General features: G+C 40.0%; 1 protein-coding gene across 6 annotated transcripts in view; it reads left to right on the plus strand.

The window, feature by feature from the left end:
- The window catches only part of PTPN22 (protein tyrosine phosphatase non-receptor type 22), a 56,877-nt gene that overhangs the window by 21,743 nt on the left and 16,845 nt on the right, over window positions 1–18,289 (plus strand). For 3 of the 6 annotated variants that reach the window (XM_066246464.1, XM_066246465.1, XM_066246469.1), the window contains 5 exons: window positions 9,446–9,519; window positions 9,666–10,486; window positions 12,717–12,800; window positions 12,966–13,096; window positions 15,195–15,222. In XM_066246464.1, coding sequence (XP_066102561.1) covers window positions 9,446–9,519; window positions 9,666–10,486; window positions 12,717–12,800; window positions 12,966–13,096; window positions 15,195–15,222 — 1,138 coding nt within the window. The remainder of the gene's footprint in view (window positions 1–9,445; window positions 9,520–9,665; window positions 10,487–12,716; window positions 12,801–12,965; window positions 13,097–15,194; window positions 15,223–18,289) is intronic. The other 3 variants (XM_066246467.1, XM_066246466.1, XM_066246468.1) reach the window with 3 other exon arrangements.

Below are 18,289 nucleotides of genomic sequence, written 5' to 3' on the forward strand. Positions count from 1 at the left end.
TCTTTATTCTCATGACTACATTGTAGTGCCCGATGTGCTTGGGGCACAAGGACAAATAATCGAAGTACTTTACCTTAGAACAGTCATCTTCCGGTTAACCTCTAACATACAATTTATACTAAATTTAGAAACAATAGGTGTGAGTGAAAGAGCACGTGTACTGTTCTGTGCTCCTGCTTTAAACAGTTGTGCGGTGAGTTAGAAATGAGAGTGACAGTTACAAAGTGAAACCAGAATCGAGCACTGATGTAATCTCTCAGGTGACTCTAGCCTCGTTTGGATGGCAGATGTCTCATCAAGTTTTGAGAATGTTTTAGAACAGCCAAAGGATTTTCAGCTGAAGGCTTTAGGTATAAAAGTAATGATGATTTGACCATATTTCAATGTTAAAATATTGAGTATTCTAGGCTATGCTATTTTGATCTTATCACAAAAAAATGGTAAGTTAGATACTGACCATGTAATCACAAAGTATTAGGCTCTGCGCAAAACTTAAGAAGACAAAAATTACTGACTTACTTTCCAGGGTGTATGTAGTGTATATATATATTAATTTAATATTTAATATAACATTTTGAATCCTTTTTCTTCCTCTTCTTTTTCTTTCTTCTTTTTCAAGTGAGAGGAGGGGAGTTAGAGAGATAGATACCTGCATGCTCCCCGACCAGATTCCACCAGGCAACCCCATCAGGGACAATGCTCGAGCACTGAGCTATTTTTAGGGCCTAAGGACAACACACTCAGACCAACAGACCTATCCTCAGTGCCCCAGGTTGATGCACTCAAATCAATCAAGCCATGGATGTGGGAAAGGAAGAGAGAGAGAAGGGAGAGGGGGAGGGGTAGAGAAGCAGATGGTCGCCTCTCCCGTGTGCCCTGACTGGGAATTGAACCCAGGACATCCCCACACTGGGCTGACACTCTACCACTGAGCCAAACATCCAAGGCCACATTTTGGATTCTTACCCTGAAAATATTCATTGAGGACCTACTGTTTTCATAACATTAAGAATACAAAGTATATAAAAGATGACCCTGGTTGTAATTCTATCAGTTGATGGTGAAGCATGGAAGGGAAAAACAGCCAGGAAAACTGGTGAGACTAGGGAATGAACTAAGCAAACTTATAGTTAATGTCAATTCCAAAAAGAAACAACATGGTGGATGATGGGAAAAAAATATAATCACCAGAAAGTGTTACTTAAATCCTATCTGTGACTATTTCATTGGCTATTACTCCCTAAGCAAGCTTGAATAATAGAGGTAATATGGATGACCTAATTTTAACGGGAAAGATTCTCATGTTTTATGACAAAGTGCGATGCTGACTTGATTGGAGAAATTTATATTTTAATTGTTTAAAGAAAGAATTCATTTATTTCTATTTTATTAAGTTGTTTTTTTTTTTCAGAAAGAATGTTAAATTCAGTCAACTGCTTTTGTGGAATGATCACATGGGTTTTCTCCTTTAATCTATTAATATAGTCATATCACTATGTTTGTTAATATCAAACCACCCTTGTACTCTTAGAAAAAAACCCTTATTGAACAAAAATATTCTTTTAATGTGTTACTAGAGTATGTGGGCTAATATTTTATTTAAGTTTCAGGAAACATCAATACTTAAATTTAGCCCAGCAGTAGTACTATGAGTCCAGCCAGTTGGGTTGTTTGGAGTGGGTCTTTAGTCAGTAAGTTGGAACATAGGAACATGGTTCAAGCTCCTACTGAAGAAACTGGTTCAGGAGAGTTGAAGAGAACTTCTGTTTCTGGGAAGATCCAGTAGAGACTTTTTCGTATTCCTCCCACTAAATGCAACCCCAAACCCTGGACATTACATAGAAAACAAATATAAGAAGACAGACCAGCTAGGGCCTTGGGACCCAAGAAGAAGACACGATGGTGAGTTCCTTGGGTTTTCCTTTGCCTCGTATATTCCAGGCTGGAATCGAAGAAGCCACCAACCTGGAAATGCCGACAGTGCCGACAAAAGAAGACTTAACAAGGGTCTGCTCTCTCTAGCCAAAGGACCAGGAAAGGGGCTGTCTGGCAAGATGTAAAACTTTTAGATAATCACTCTATTCCAGTTAACACCAAATTAAAAAATGGCCCCGCCCCACCTGTGCCAGCAAAGGCTGAATTGGGAGTCTGTATTTCCACCCCACAGGCTGTAATAAAGTGCTGGAGTGGTGTCAGAAAGGTCCAGTGGAGAGCTAGGACTTTCGTCCCCATAGGCCTGCATTGTCATTTCCCTGCAGCGCCAGCGGAGACCACATGGCAAGCCTGAGTTTCCACCTGGCAGTAGCATGGCGCCCCAGTGCCTTCCCACTGAAGTAGGGCCAGAAGAGGCCTCATGGATAGTCAGAACTGTCACCATCATCCAACAGTAACGAGGCCATGCCCACCACAGTGTCAGAGATGACAGGGGAACCTCTCGCATGGTGTCTCCCTTTGAGGATCAACAAAGGTCACATGAAGAGACGAGTGGAGGCAGAATTCACCTGGTAGTAACGAGGCAGCAGCACCCCCTTCCCCTGTCAGACTGGAGTAAAAAACACACGAGCGAGCAAAAGAATAGCTGTCAGAGCCATTCTAGTGCCTGAGGCAGAGGCCATGGAACCATCCTCAGCACCCCGGCCAACTTTGCTCCAATGGAGCCTTGGCTGCAGGAGGGGAAGAGAGAGACAGAGAGGAAGGAGAGGGGGAGGGGTGGAGAAGCAGATGGGCGCTTCTCCTGTGTGCTCTGGCTGAAAATCAAACCCAGGACTTCCACATGCCAGGCCGATGCTCTACTGTTGAGCCAACCAGCCAGGGCTAGAATTAACTGACAAAGATTTTAAAGCAGCCATGATAAAAATGCTTCAATGAGCAATTATAAATATGCTTAAAACAAATAAAAAAATAGAGGCCCTGGCCAGTTGGCTCAGTAGTAGAGTGTCAGCCCAGCCTGTGGATGGTCTAGGTCCGATTCCTGGTCAGTGTACAGAGAAGTGACCATCTACTTCTCTACCCCTTCCTCTCCTTCTCCTTCTCCCTCTTCTCTCTCACTTTCTTCTCCTCCTGCAGCCATAGCTTGATTGGTTCAAGCACATCAGCCCTGGGTGCTAAGGATGGCTCTGTGGAGCCTCCACCTCAGGTGCTAAAAATAGCTCACTTGCAAGCATGGCCCCAGATGGGTAGAGCATTGGCTCCAGATAAAGGTGGCCAGGTGGATCCCAGTCGGGGCTCATGCACGAGTCTCTCTCTCTATCTCCCTTCCTCTCACTTGGAAAAAGAAGAAAAGAAAAATAGAAAGGCTCAATAAAGAAATATAAAGACCCAGCAAAGAAACAAAAGATACAAACAAGCACCAAAATTTTAAAACTGAAAAATACAATAACTAAAACAAAATAGCTTAGTAGCTAGGCTCTATAGCAGAATACAGGGTACAGAAGACAATTAATGAACTGGAAGATGAAACAAATTGTCCAATCTGAACAACAGAAATAAAACAGACTGAAAAAAAATAAAAGAAAACAGAACCTTAGGGAACTAAGGGACTGTCACAAAAAAGCCCTATCATTTGTATCAGTGAAGGTCCAAGAAGCAGAGGAGAAAAAAGGCAAGATCAAAAAAGTACTGAAAGACTCATCATAATTAAACCTCTGAGCCTAAAGGCAAAGATTATAAGAAGTAGCCAGAGAAAATTATCTTAACTGTAGGAGAAAAACAATTAGAATGACAATGGATTTGCCATCTGAAACCTTGGAGGCCAGAAGAAAGTGGCACAATATTTTTAAAATACTGAAAGAAAAGAACTTTCAACTCAGAATCCTACATCTGGTGAAAATATCCTTCAGGCATGAAGGAAAGTCAAGACATTCTCAGATGAAGAAAACGTAAGAGAATTTATCACCAGCAGACTTACCCTAAAAAAAAAAAAAAAAATAGCAAAGGAAGTTACCTAAACAGACAGGAAATTATGAAAGAAGGAAGAACATGATAAGCAAAAACATGGGTAAACATAATAGATTTTCCTTCTCTTACGTTTTCTAAATTGTTTGATGATTGAAGCAAAAATTATAACACTGATGTGGTTTTAAACGTATTAGAGGAAATATTAAAGACAAATTATAAGTAGAGAAGAGTCAGGCATGTCAAGGGAGGTAAGGTATCCGTACTTGAACTAGCAAAATGATAAACACCTATAGACTGTGATAAGTTATGTATATATAATGCAATAGCAAGACCTATAAGTACAAAAGTTATATGAAGATATACCTTTAAAAAATTATCCATGCCTGACCTGTGGTAGTGCAGTGGATAAAATATCAACCTGGAATGCTGAGGTTGCAGGTTTGAAACCCCAGGCTTACCGGTTAAGGCACATACGAGAACCAACTACTACAACTACTGTGAATTAATATTTCTTGCTCCTCCTCCTTCTCTCCCGTTTTTTCTCTCTTCTTTCTCTCAAATCAATATATAAAATCTTTAAAAAAAAACTATCCATATATCAAAAATGAAATTCTAAAAACTGCAGGCAAAAGAAAAAGGCAGGAAAAAGAAAAAGGAAATGCAAAATAGAACAAATAGAAAACAAAAAATAAAATAGCAGACTTAAGCCCTAACATCAATAATTACATTGAATATAATGGTATAAATACACCAATCAACAGACAGCTTGGCCAAGTATATTGAAAACATGACCCAACTATATGCTGTCTATAAAAAATACACTTCAAATATATAGGTTGGTTTAAAGGATTGGAAAAAAGATTTATCATGTAAACATGAATAGAAGGAAATCAGGCCTTGGCCAGTTGGCTCAGAGGTAGAGTGTTGGTCTGGCATGTGAAAGTCCCAGTTTCTATTCCTGGTCAGGGCACACACCCAAGTGTCCATCTGCCTCCTTCTCTCTCTGTGTGTCTCTCTCCCCCTCCTGTTGTCATGCTCATTTGAGCAAGTTGGCCTGGGCACTGAGGATGGCACCTTGGCCTCACCTCAGGCGCTAAAATAGCTTGGTTGCTGACCAATAGAGCAATGGCCCCAGATGGGCAGAGCATCGCCCCCTAGTGGGCTTGCCATGTGGATCCTGGTCGGGGCATGTGCAGGAGTTTGTCTCTCTGCCTCCATGCCTCACACTTAATAATAAAAATATAAAAAAGAAAAGAAAAGCAGGCCTGGCTCATGGTGGCACAGTGGATTAAACATCAGCCTGGAATGCTGAAGTTGCCAGTTTGAAGCCCCAGGCTTGCCCAGTCAAGGCACATACAGCAACTTCTATGAGTTGATGCTTCCTACTCACACCCCCACCTTTCTTTCACGCTCTCTCCTCTCTCTAAAATCAATAAATAAGCCCTTAAGAAGGAAGAAAAAAAAGAAATCAAGAGTAGCTATGCAGGGTGGGGCAAAAGTAGGTTTACAATTGATTAAAGAGTTTTGTAGCTTTAACTCTTATGTTTATGTATTTGGTCCTTTTTGAGTTAATTTTTAAATACAGTATGAGTTAAGGACCCAACTTCATTTGTTTGCATGTGAGTATCTAGTTTTTGCAGCACCACTTGTTGAAAATAATGTCTTTTCTCCATTGAATGGTCTTGGCACCTTCATAAAAAAATCAAATGCCTACATATGTAAGTTTAGTGCTAGGCTATTCATTCCATTGGTGTATGTAGTTGTCAAGCCTGTGCCACATTGTTTTATTACTGTAGCTTTGTAGTACATTTTGAAATAAGGAAGTGTGAGTTCCCCAACTCTGGCCTCCTTTTTCGTGATTGTTTTGGCTGAATGGGGTCCCATGAGATTCCATATGAATTTTAGGATGAGTTTTTCTGCTTCTACAAAAGCACAATTGGGATTTTGAGAGGGGGATTGCATTGAAATTGATCACTTTGGGTAATATTATTATGATAAAAATATGATATCTTCTCATTTATTTATATTTTATTTCATTTCTGCCAGCAATGTTTTATAATTTTCAGTATACAAGTCTATTATCTCCTTGGTTAAATTTATTCCTAACTACTTTTTTTTAATAATAATATAAATAGAATTGTTTTTAAAATTTTTATTTTAGATTGCTTTTGATAGTGTATAGAAACACAACTGTTTTTTGTATGTTGATTTTGTATTTGTCAACTTTGCTCTTGCTTTTTGGTGTAATGTGGTATCTTTTACCATATAAGGGTCATGTCATCTGCAGATGAAAATAACTTCACTTCCTCCTTTCTAATTTTGATGCCTTTTATTTTATTTTTTCTTGTCTAATTGCTCTGGCTAAAACTTCCAGTAGTATGTTGTCTAGAAGTGACAAAAGTTAGCACCCTTTCCTTATTCCTGATCTTAAGGGAAAAGCTTTCAGTCTTTCAACATTGAGTATGATGTTAGCTGTGAGTTTTTCTTATGTAACTTTTATCATATTGAGGAAGTTCCCTTATTACTATGAATTTTGTCAAATGCTTTTTTTCCCCATCAATTGATTTGATCTATGTGGGTTTTCCTTCTTTCATTCTATTAATGTGGTCTATTACTTTTTTTTTTCTATTACAATTTTTATGTCACTCATCCTTGCATTCTGGAAATAATCCCACTTTGTCATGGTGTATAATCCTTTTAATATGCTGCTGAATTCAGTTTGCTAGTATTTTGTTAAGGACTTCGGCATCAATATTCACAAAGGATATTGGTCTGTAGTTTTCTTTTTCTTGTAGTGTTTTTGTCTGACTTTGGTGTGAGGGCAATGCTGGCTTCATAGATTGACTTAGGAGGTGATCCCTCCTACTCAACATTTTTTTGGAAGAGTTTGTGGAGAACTGGTATTAATTCTTCCTTAAATGTTTGGTAGACTTCACCAATGAAGCCATCTGGTCCCGGGCTTTTCTTTGCTGGGTGGTTCTTTTGATTACTAATTCAATCTATTTACTAGCTGTAGGTCTGTTCTGACTTTTTACTTCTTTCTGAGTATGTTTTGGTTGATCATGTTTTTCTAGGAATTTGTCTAGGTTATACAATTTGTTGGCATAAAATTGTTCATATTATTGTTTAATATCTGTAAAATCGGTAGTAATGTTCCCATTTTTATTTTCATAATTTGAGATTTAAAAATTTTGAATTAAAAAAAATTTATTGTGTTGGTATGGTTTCAAGTGCGCGACTCAATATAACGCCCATGGTGTCCCTCAATGCACCATTCAAAATCTCTTTCCACTCCCATCTTCCTCTCTTTGTTCCCCTTCTCCTACTTCTTCCCCCTCACCCTTTTCCCCTCTGGCTATTGCTACTCTGTTTCCTTAATGTAGCTAGCTGAAGGTTTTTCAATTTTATTGACCTTTTCAAAGGATCAACTTTTGGTTTTGTTAACTTTCACCACTGTTTTCTTAGTCTCCATTTCATTTATCTCTGCTCTAATCTTTAATATTTCCTTTTTTCTGCTAGCTCTGGGATTAGTTTGCTGTTTTTATAGTTCCTTAAGTTCTAAAGTTACTGATTTGAAATCTTTCTTCTCTTTTAATGTAAGCCTTTACAGCTATAAATTTCTTTCTGAGTACTGCTTTCACTGTATCCCATCTCTTTTAGTATAGTGTGTTTCCTTCACTTCTAAGTATTTTCCAACTTTCGTGTGATTTCTTCTCTGATCCATTGGTTGTTTAAAAGTGTTTAATTTGCATATATTTGTAAAATTTTCAAGTTTTCTTTCTGCTATTGATTTCAATTCATTATGACTTCACTTGTTTTCTGGCCTAACATATGGTCTATCCTAGAGAATGTTCTGTATATGTTATTGCTTGGAGTGTTCTATATGTGTCTGTTACGTCTAATTGGTTTATGGAGTTGCTCATGTCTGCCCTCTATTTCCTTATAGATCTTCTGTCTCATTGTTCTATCCATTACTGAAAGTGTAGTAAAGTCTCTGAATCAGTTTGCTAGGTCTGCTGTGACAAGTACCACAAACGGAGGAAGGCTCAAACAACAAATTTATTTTCTCAGTTCTGGAGGCAGGAAGTCCAAAATCAAGGTGTCAAGAGGGCCATGCTCTCTCTCATAGCTCTAGGGGAAAAAATGTCTTCCTTGCCTCCTCTAGTTTTTGTAGTTTGCCAGAAATCCTGGGCATTCATTGGCTTGCAGACATATGACTCCAGTTTCTGTCTCCATCATCACATGACATTCTCCCTATGTGTCTCTGAGTATCTGTTTTCTCTTCTTATAAGGATACAAGTCATTGTGCCGGGACCCACCCTAATCCAATATGACCTCATCTTAACTAATTATATCTGCCAACACCCCATTTCCAAATAAGGTCAGTTAAAGATACCAGGGGTTAGATTTTAACATATCTTTTTGAGAGTCACAATTAAACCCATAACAAGTAGAATCATACAATTGTGGTGGCTTTTTTTTTTATACATTTAAACATCTCTGAAATTTAGATCTATTTTACAGTCAATGGTATTTTCGATTCCATGAGCCTTAGCAACCGATTTCACAGTGTGATAATTGTTATGAAGAAAATAGAGATTGAAACTGGCAGGGCAAGTGTGTGGGAATGTGATTTGAGGTTGAGTGGTCAGGGAAGGTTTCCTTCTGCAGCTGACAGTTAAGTAGAGAGTGGTGAATAAGAAGGAGCCCACCATGCAAAACCTGGAGCAAGAGTATTTCAACTAGAGGGAACAGTAAGTGGGAAAGCCTTGAATTGGGCCCTGGCTGGTTGGCTTAGTGGTAGAGCATCGACTCGGTGTATGAAAGTCCTGGGTTCAATACAAGAGAAACGATCATCTGTTTCTCCATCCCTCTCGCCCTTTTCTCTCTTTCTTCCCTTCCCGCAGCCATGGCTTGATTGGTTTGAGTACATCAGCCCTGGGTAGTGAGGATAGCTCCATGGAGCCTCCACCTCAGGTGCTAAAAATAGCTTGTTTGTGAGCATGGCCCTAGATGGGCAGAGCATTGGCCCCAGATGGGGGTTGCTGGGTGGATCCTGGTCGGGGCGCAAGGAAGAGTCTCTCCCTCTATTTCCCCTCCTCTCACTTAGAAAAGAGTGTGGGGGGGAGCTTTGAACGGGAAACAAGTTTGGTATGTAAAAAACCCAGTGTAGCTGGAGCATAGTAAGGAGAAAAAGAGAAAGCGATGAAGTAAGTGGGGACCTAATAAGCATTTCTGAAAGTAGAGTGTTCTTAGAAATAAAACTATCCCCAGAAATATTTTAAAACTCCCACATTTTACAAGGTAGTGCTGTAAGTGTCTAAATCCTTACTAATTTCTATAATGCTATCGATTCTTAATTCTGATCCTTTCGATCTCAGTTTGTGAACATGTTCTTGTCGGGTTCAGTGTTTTGGAAACTCATCTAACTCTTCTATGAATTATTTGAAATCTTACTATTTTCTAGAAAATAACTTCTCAGCCTTATGAATATAAAATATCTCACTGCCATTGCTTCACTAAAAACAATCTCTTATTTCTCTTGAAGATTCAAGCAAAGTATTCAGTTCCTGAGCAAAACCCCAGACCAGAAGCAGGCGTTTATTCTAATGTATCAAACAGGTGGGTATAATTTTACCCATCTAAGTATTGTCTAATTGTATCTGGGAGGCACATCTCATGCTTGTAACTCTTTGTGGTGCTGGGGAAAAGATATGGAAGAGGGCTTTTGGGGCTATGATATCATTATGGCTTTCTTTTGGTTTCAGCATAAAAGAAGCAAAATCGATGAACCAACAGAGCAAACAAAGGATAAGGGTGAAAAACGCAGAAGCGGCCTCCTTTGACCTTAGGACTTCTGAAATAAGTGAAAAGGAAGAGTTAGCTTTGCACCCAGCTAAACAGAACAGTTCTTTTGAGTTTCTGGAGCTAAATTGTGGTTGTAACAAAAATGCTGACACAACCATGAAATGGGAGACAAAGGCATTTCCAATAGCTGGGGAACCTCTTCAGAAGCATCAAAGTTTGGACTTCAGCTCCATTTTCTTTGGAGCGTGTCCTAATTCTCAACCTGTAAATGCAGCAGGAAGCTACTTCCATTCAAAGGGGCCAATAACGCGGACCAAATCAACTCCCTTTGAATTGATACAACAGAGAGACACCAATGAATTGAACGCCAAAGAAAAATTTTCTTGTTTGGAATCTCAACCAAACAATTCTTATCTGCAGCAGGCTCAAAAAGTGAAGCACGTTTCTTCAGCAGAACTGAATTATTCACTGTCATATGACTCGAAGCACCAAATGTGTACTGCCTCTAATGCAAAGCAGTACGACTCCAGTGCTTTTAATGCACACTCTTACATGTCTCTAGCAGAAGATCCTTATTTTCCACCATTGTCTCCAAGTAGTACTGGTTCTAAGATGTCTCTTGATTTGCCTGAGAAACAAGATAGAGCTGTGTCACCTTGTTCTCTGTTGCCGACATCCTCTGCAACCCTAGTTTCCCCTTATTACAATTCACATGATTCTTTAGCATTGAATCCTTCAGGCGGCTTTCCCCTCACACTGAGCCAAGAAACAGCAGTCGTTGGTAAGTTGTTTTTAAAAGTTTCTATGGCATTTTAGATTTTGCTTTGTTTCTATAGAAGGTTCGGTTTCTTCACATCTTCCCTCTTGTCCTTCTCTGCTTCCTTCTCCTCCTCAGAAATAAATTCCAGGAGTGTTTTAATGATGTGATAAGTTGAAAATTGCAAAAACAAACATGTAACATTCCACGATCTATATGATCTATGACCCCTCATCTATGCCAACATGAGTGCTTCTAAAGAAGGCAATTCTCATTCCTAGAAATGTATGTCAAAGATTCACAGTTTACCTTTAACATTACATTACAGAGGCAACTTCCAAAACCCCATAAGAAAAGATTTGGTCAACAGCACCACATGGCCACACAGAATTGTTTTTTCCCCCAGAGTGAGAAGCAAGTAGGTAGAGAGACAAACTCCCACATGCACCCAACTGGGATCCACCCTGCAAGCCCACTAGGGGGTGATGCTCTGCCCATCTGGGGCATTGCTCTGTTGTAACTGGAGCCATTCTAGCACCTGAGGCGGAGGCCATGGAGCCATCCTCAGCACCTGGGCCAACTTTGCTCCAACAGAGCCTTGGCAGTGGGAGAGGAAGAGAGAGATAGAAAGAAAGGAGAGGGGGAAGAGTGAAGAAGCAGATGGGTGCTTTTCCTGTGTGCCCCGGCGAGGAATTGAACCCGGGACTTCCACATATCCGAGCACATGGCTTGAGCCAACTGGCCAGGGCCCACCATGCAGAATTTTGATTGTACAACCATGTGGCTTTGCTGAGTTGGAGAGATTGCTAAGAATTGTATTGCCTTCCTGAGGCAGTTGGAGGAGGAGGACCTGGTTTCCTCCTGCCCTTTTCTAATAATTTAGTAGATGAGAATGTGTGTTTCATATTCTGTGTGGAATTTTAATTATATGTACACCTTTACTTCCATACTTTACTTGATAATTCTAGATTTTTGCATATCATGCATATTGTTTCACTGAGTGGTTTGATATTAGAAGTAAATATCCTGTTAGAGATGATTATAATAGTCTGATGTAGAAGAAGAGAGAAGGAAAGCAGAGAGTAAGTTTAACCTTCTTAGGTATATTATCAGAAATTTGTAAAGATTATTCTATCTGAATAGGGAATAGAAAGAGCTTTCACTCTGTAATATTATTGTACAGTTTAATAGATGTGTAGCTCTGTTACAAAAAGATTTTATCTGAATCTATCTAGTTCTTTCTTTTATTAGATTATTTTATATACTTTGATACTAATTTAAAGGAGTTTTATTTTTCTAGATGCCTATAAGACCTTAAAATTCTCCAAGCATCAACATTAAAAGTAAATCATTATCTTCAGGGATTGTAGCAACATTGACATGTGTGCCATCTGGTGGCAGTTTCTTATAATAGCATTTAATTTTTCTGTAAAAATTCTAAATATTTCTATAGAAATATAGAAAAGCCGGTTACAACATAGTTTTGTAAAAAACAAAATATGTACATATTCTTCATCCTTTTAGAATGAATAAGAGATACTAAAACCTTTATGATTTTCCTAGTCTGTAACTGAATCTTTGGCATGTCAAAGTGCCTTTATAATGCTGTTTTATATTCTGTGTAAAACAAAGAGTTATGTAATTTAAATTAATATAATATTTTATATTATTTTAACTGATACTCAGTGACTTAATCAAAATACTTTTGGGATTTTAAAAGAAACAATATATTTTGAGGAAGCAAGAACCTCCTGGGTCTGCAACTTAAGATGAGAGAATTTATTTTGCTTTTCCCCTGAGTGACCAGGTACTAGCCTAAATATTGCTCTGGGGGATTTACATCAAGATTAGAATGTGCCTGACCAGGCAGTGGCACAGTAGATAGAGCGTCAGACTAGGATGCGGAGGACACTGAGGTCACCAGCTTGAGCGCGGGTTCATCTGGTTTGAGCAAAGCTCACCAACTTGGACCCAAGGTGCTGGCTTGAGCAAGGGGTTACTCGATCTGCTGAAAGCCCACGGTCAAGGCACATATAAGAAAGCAATCAATGAACAACTAAAGGGCCGCAACGAAAAACTGATGATTGATGCTTCTCGTCTCTCTCTGTTCCTGTCTGTCTGTCCCTGTCTGTCCTTCTCTCTGACTCTCTCTTGTCTCTGTAAAAAAAAAAAAAAAAAAAGATTAGAATGTAAGACTTTTCTTTGGATTTTCTTAATTAAAAATTGTAATTATATTTCTGACATATTTGGATAGCAACTTCTCCAAGAATAGATGACGAAGTCCCCCCTCCACTCCCCAAACGGACACCTGAATCTTTTATTGTGATAGAGGAAGCTGGTGAGTACAGCTCAGTAAGTGTAATATAAAGTGTGGATAAAGTGTGGATGAACTGGATTACTTCTCAAATCCTTTCAGTGTTCTGTGTGTAACTGCAGAGTAACATTTGCTTTTTAAAATAAACATGACACTCCTCAGACTTAGACCATATTTATTTTCTCCCAGGAGAAGTCCCATTGAATGTTCCCCAATCTTTACCTTCAGCTCCGGTGACAAAAGTTGGAACATCACAAGAATGGAGTGGAACATCTACATTACACAAACCTGATGACTCGGTGAGACTCAGGCCAACCGAGGTCTGTAACTTTTTTTTCTGACTCTACTCATTTGGATTCAAAAGACAATACAGTCCTACTCCTTGTATTTTTAACACCTATCTCTCAATAAGTATTAAGCAGATACTCCTTATAAAGCAATGTGCTGGGGGATAAAAAGATGTATCAGGCCCAATCATTGCCCTTAAGAAACTCATAAGTCTGGCAGTGGAGACATAGAGTGTGTATACAAGTGTTTTCGTCTATTTATTTTGGGGTTTTTTGTTGTTGTCTTTTACAGAGACAATGAGTCAGAGAGAGGGATAGACAGGGACAGACAGACAGGAACGGAGAGAGATGAGAAGCATCAATCATTAGTTTTTCATTGCGCGTTACAACACCTTAGTTGTTCATTGATTGCTTTCTCATATGTGCCTTGACCGCGGGCCTTCAGCAGACGGAGCAACCCCTTGCTGGAGCCAGTAACCTTGGGTTCACACTGGTGGGCTTTTGCTCAAACCAGATGAGCCGCGCTCAAGCTGGAGACCTCGGGGTCTCGAACCTGGGTCCTCTACATCCCAGTACGAGGCTCTATCCACTGCGCCACCTGGTCAGGCTCGTCTATTTATTATAACAAGGCAAATCTGGTCAGGGCCACACGAAGGTGTGGGCAACCCCTGCAGGTTGGAACTGGTCAAGTAAGACTCAGTGAAAGTGGAAACATTTCAGCTGATTCTTGAAGGATGATAAAACAAAAATAAATGTTTCTTAAGTAGGTAGCTTGTTTACAATGGCCATTTAGTTAGCTGTATCATGTTAGCTGTGATAACATATTATAGAGAGTAATTTTTTGAGTGACAGGTGTCCATATTATTTGAGTTAAACCTTTTGGAATAATGTTCCCTGCTTCGGGAAGAAATATCTGCACTTTCCACAACCTGTTATGCATTTGTATATATTCTATGACCAACGAATGACCTTACAATTTCAGAGATCAGAAAAGTAATTAACTAAAACATTTAAACATGCCTACGACTGCAATGCTGGTAGGCAAAAATTCTCTACCTTTTTAATTATATTTTTAACTTACTAGTAATTATTATTTTTATTGTTAATAATACGCTGCATGTAATTGTCCTTATCTTAACTCCCAAAACAAAGAACAGTCACTCCTTTTCCCATGTCATAAAGTGACTTTAATTCAACAATTTACCTCCAATTAAATTATCAGGGAAATGTTCTAAGTAGGAAGGAAATAGGTCAAAATATAAATAAATACTGCTACAGTGTCTAACCTGGTATACATTTCATCTCGTATATGTTCACACATATCTGTAGGATAGAGTCCTAGAAATGGTTCAAAGGGTATATACGTTTGATAGATATCACTAAATTGTCCCCTATAGAAGTTATAGCACTTGATGTTCCCACCAACAATTCAGGTGTGTGTTTATTTCCCCACAGTCTGGAGAGGGACAGCAGTGTGGTGATTGGCCGGGGGAAGGGGAAAGGGGATGGGAGGCTGGAGGAAGGGAGGAAGAGATGGAGGATAAATGGTAATGGAAGGAGACTTGACTTGCAGTGGCAAACACAATACAGTGTACAGACAATGTGTTGTGGAATTGTTCACCTGAAACCTGTATAATGTTGTTAATCAGTGTCACCTGGATAAATTCAATAAAAAGGCAACCCCCCCACAAAAAAAACCCCAGGATCAATTTAGGACCAACTGTCATGACATATAAAAATCACCGTAAGGCCTGGCCTCTGGTGGTGCAAGTGGATAAAATGTTGACCTGGGAACACTGAGGTTGCTGGTTCAAAACCCTATACTTGCCTGGTCAAGGCACATACGGGAGTTGATGCTTCCTGCTCCTCCCCCTTTTTTCTCTCTTTCTCTCTCTCCCCCCCTCCCTCCTCTCTAAAAATGAATAAATAAATTAAAAAAAATTTTAAATCACTGAAAGGGTTGATGCCGTTTCATAATTCATCACATTTACTAAATTACAAAAAAACAGGGTCAGCATTTCATAGCCATCTGCGATATAGTCTCAAAAAGGTCATGTATTGCTTTGAGTTTGTAAATTTGTGTCCACATTCGTCGTTGACTTTTCCTTTTTTTTCTTTATTTCTTTTCCAGAGTGTAAGACTCCGGAGTCCCAAATCAGGTAAAAAAAAACCCCACAAAACTTCCCTTGGTTGTAGATGAGATTCGAGTTCTCAGAATTTGTAACATAAGAATGGCTTATTAAGTTGAAAGTAATTCAACTCGGGAGAGGGCGTGGTTCCCACAGTAGCTTCCACCATTATTGATTTACATCTGGTTTTCCCAGGCATGAGTGTTGTTTTGTCAAGGGCAAGGTGAAGAAGAATTTGAGGATTCTGCTCCTTTAAGAAAACTATTTCGGGTAGAATCTCTTAAAACCTTGCCACAGTTCCATTTGTATAGCTTTTGTCATTGTTCACAATGTGATTCTAAAAATTATTTGTGGCCATGTAGCTCTTTAACGTGCCATTGCTTCTCCAGTACTTTCCTAAGCTTCGCCTGTTTCATACGTTGAGTAACAACATCAACAGCTAACATTTATTGGGCACTGATAGGTACTTTACAACCACTGTAGCAGGTGGCAGTTGCCCTTAACATATTTATTCATATTAACATATAAGTCACTTATTGTATTCATATTATACATAAATAGGTAGTATAACATAGAAGTTTAAAAAATGGGCTTTTGAGTCAGACAAACTTTAATTCAAATTCCCACAGTACAAACAGTTATCAAAACGTATAACCTCGGTTAGATTATGTATTCTATTGATTCTTCTCATTTATTAAATGAGGTTAATAGATCTCCTTTCTTAGATTTCTGTGAGAAGTGAAATAATGCACTGGAAGCTTTTAGCACATTTATTGTCAAATAATAAGTTCTCATCAAATGTTACCTGTTCTAATTTTTATTACATAATTATTAAGTGAGCATTTCCTAGGCAAGCTCTGCGTGCCTTATATTGCATTAGGAGAATATATAAGAAAGGGTACTACTAGAGAGAGAAAATACCATCTGATTTTACTTATATGTGGAATCTATAAAGAACAAAATAGCCCTGGCCGGTTGGCTCAGCGGTAGAGCGTCGGCCTAGCGTGCGGAGGACCCGGGTTCGATTCCTGGCCAGGGCACACAGGAGAAGCGCCCATTTGCTTCTCCACCCCTCCGCCGCACCTTCCTCTCTGTCTCTCTCTTCCCCTCCCGCAGCCAAGGCTCCATTGGAGCAAAAATGGCCCGGGCGCTGGGGATGGCTCTGTGGCCTCTGCCTCAGGCGCTAGAGTGGCTCTGGTCGCAACATGGCGACGCCCAGGATGGGCAGAGCATCGCCCCCTGGTGGGCAGAGCGTCGCCCCATGGTGGGCGTGCCGGGTGGATCCCGGTCGGGCGCATGCGGGAGTCTGTCTGTCTCTCCCTGTTTACAGCTTCAGAAAAATACAAAAGAAAATGCAAAAAAAAAATTAAAAAAAAAAAAAAGAACAAAATAAATGAACAGAAGTGAAACAGACTATAGACACAGAGAACATACTGAAGGCCACCAGAGGGGAGGGTTATTGGGGAATTGGGTAAAAAAGGTGAATGGATTAAGAAGTGTAAATTGACTGACCTGTAGTGGCGCACCAGATAAAGCATCGACCTGGAATGTTGAGGTCTCTGGTTCAAAACCCCAGGCTTACCTGGTCAACGTACATATGGGAGTTGATGCTTTCTGCTCCTCCTCCCCTTCTCTCTCATCTCTCTCTCTCCCCTCTCTAAAATGAAAATAAAATCTTAAAAAAAAAAAAAAAAGTGTACATTGTTAGTTACAGAATAGTCCTGGGATGTGAAGTACAGCGTAGGGATATAGAATCATTAATGCCGTAATAACTATGTCCGGTGCCAGGAGGGTACTGGAAATACTGGGGGGAACACGTTGTACAGTATATGACTGTCTAGCCACTGTGCTGTACACGTGAAACCAGCACAAAATGATACTGAATATATAAAAAAGATATCTTGTGAAGAACATAGAGGACTTGCTTTAAAATAATTTAGCAAAGGATAAAAAGTTATGCCTGAGCAAATCTGGGAAAATCTTAAAAATTATTGAACTGAAGTTATGGAGATCCATTGTACTAATTTCTGTACTTTGAAATTTGTTTAAAAATTTTCCTTAAAAAAAAAAATAAAGAAAAAGAATGGCTACTGCTTAATGCTTGCATTCAAATTGGGTAGACAGCCCTGGCTGGTTGGCTCAGCGGTAGAGCATCGGCCTGGCGTGCGGGGGACCCGGGTTCGATTCCCGGCCAGGGCACATAGGAGAAGCGCCCATTTGCTTCTTCACCCCCACCCTTCCTTCCTCTCTGTCTCTCTCTTCCCCTCCCGCAGCCAAGGCTCCATTGGAGCAAAGATGGCCCGGGCGCTGGGGATGGCTCCTTGGCCTCTGCCCCAGGCGCTAGAGTGGCTCTGGTCACGGCAGAGCGACGCCCCGGAGGGGCAGAGCATCGCCCCCTGGTGGGCAGAGCGTCGCCCCTGGTGGGCGTGCCGGGTGGATCCCGGTCGGGCGCATGCGGGAGTCTGTCTGACTGTCTCTCCCCGTTTCCAGCCTCAGAAAAAATAAAAATAAAAAAAATAAAAATAAAAATAACTACACAAATTGGGTAGACAAAATGCATATTCATTTGGAATTATTAAGTGGTAATCTGTATGGCCCTGATTATAGTCACCAGGAGTCTAGAAAAAAGGAATGTGTCACTAGAGTGGTTAAGAAAGGCTTCATGAAGTAGAAGGAAGAAATTTAAGACTAAGGGTAGACAGAGTGATGAAGGAGGGGATTCCAGGAGCAGGGATCGGGGTCACAGTGACTCAAAGGTGAAAATAAGCATGATGAGTAGAGAAAAGTTGAGTAGGTTAATTTATTTTCAATGGAGGTTCTACTCTGGGACACATGGAAAATAAATTGGGATAGATAAAATATGGGAGGAGCCTAAGCAGGCAGTGGCGCAGTGGATAGAGCTTCGGACTGGGATGCGGAGGATCCAGGTTTGAGACCCTGAGGTCACCAGCTTGAGCGCGGGCTCATCTGGCTTGAGCAAAGCTCACCAGCTTGGACCCAAGGTTGCTGGCTTAAGCAAGGGGTTACTCGGTCTGCTGTAGCCTCACGGTCAAGGCACATATGAGAAAGCAATCAATGAACAACTAAGGTGTTGCAA

Source organism: Saccopteryx bilineata, chromosome 11, assembly GCF_036850765.1.
Source record: "Saccopteryx bilineata isolate mSacBil1 chromosome 11, mSacBil1_pri_phased_curated, whole genome shotgun sequence".
In the NCBI taxonomy this organism is placed as follows: Eukaryota; Metazoa; Chordata; class Mammalia; order Chiroptera; family Emballonuridae; genus Saccopteryx; species Saccopteryx bilineata.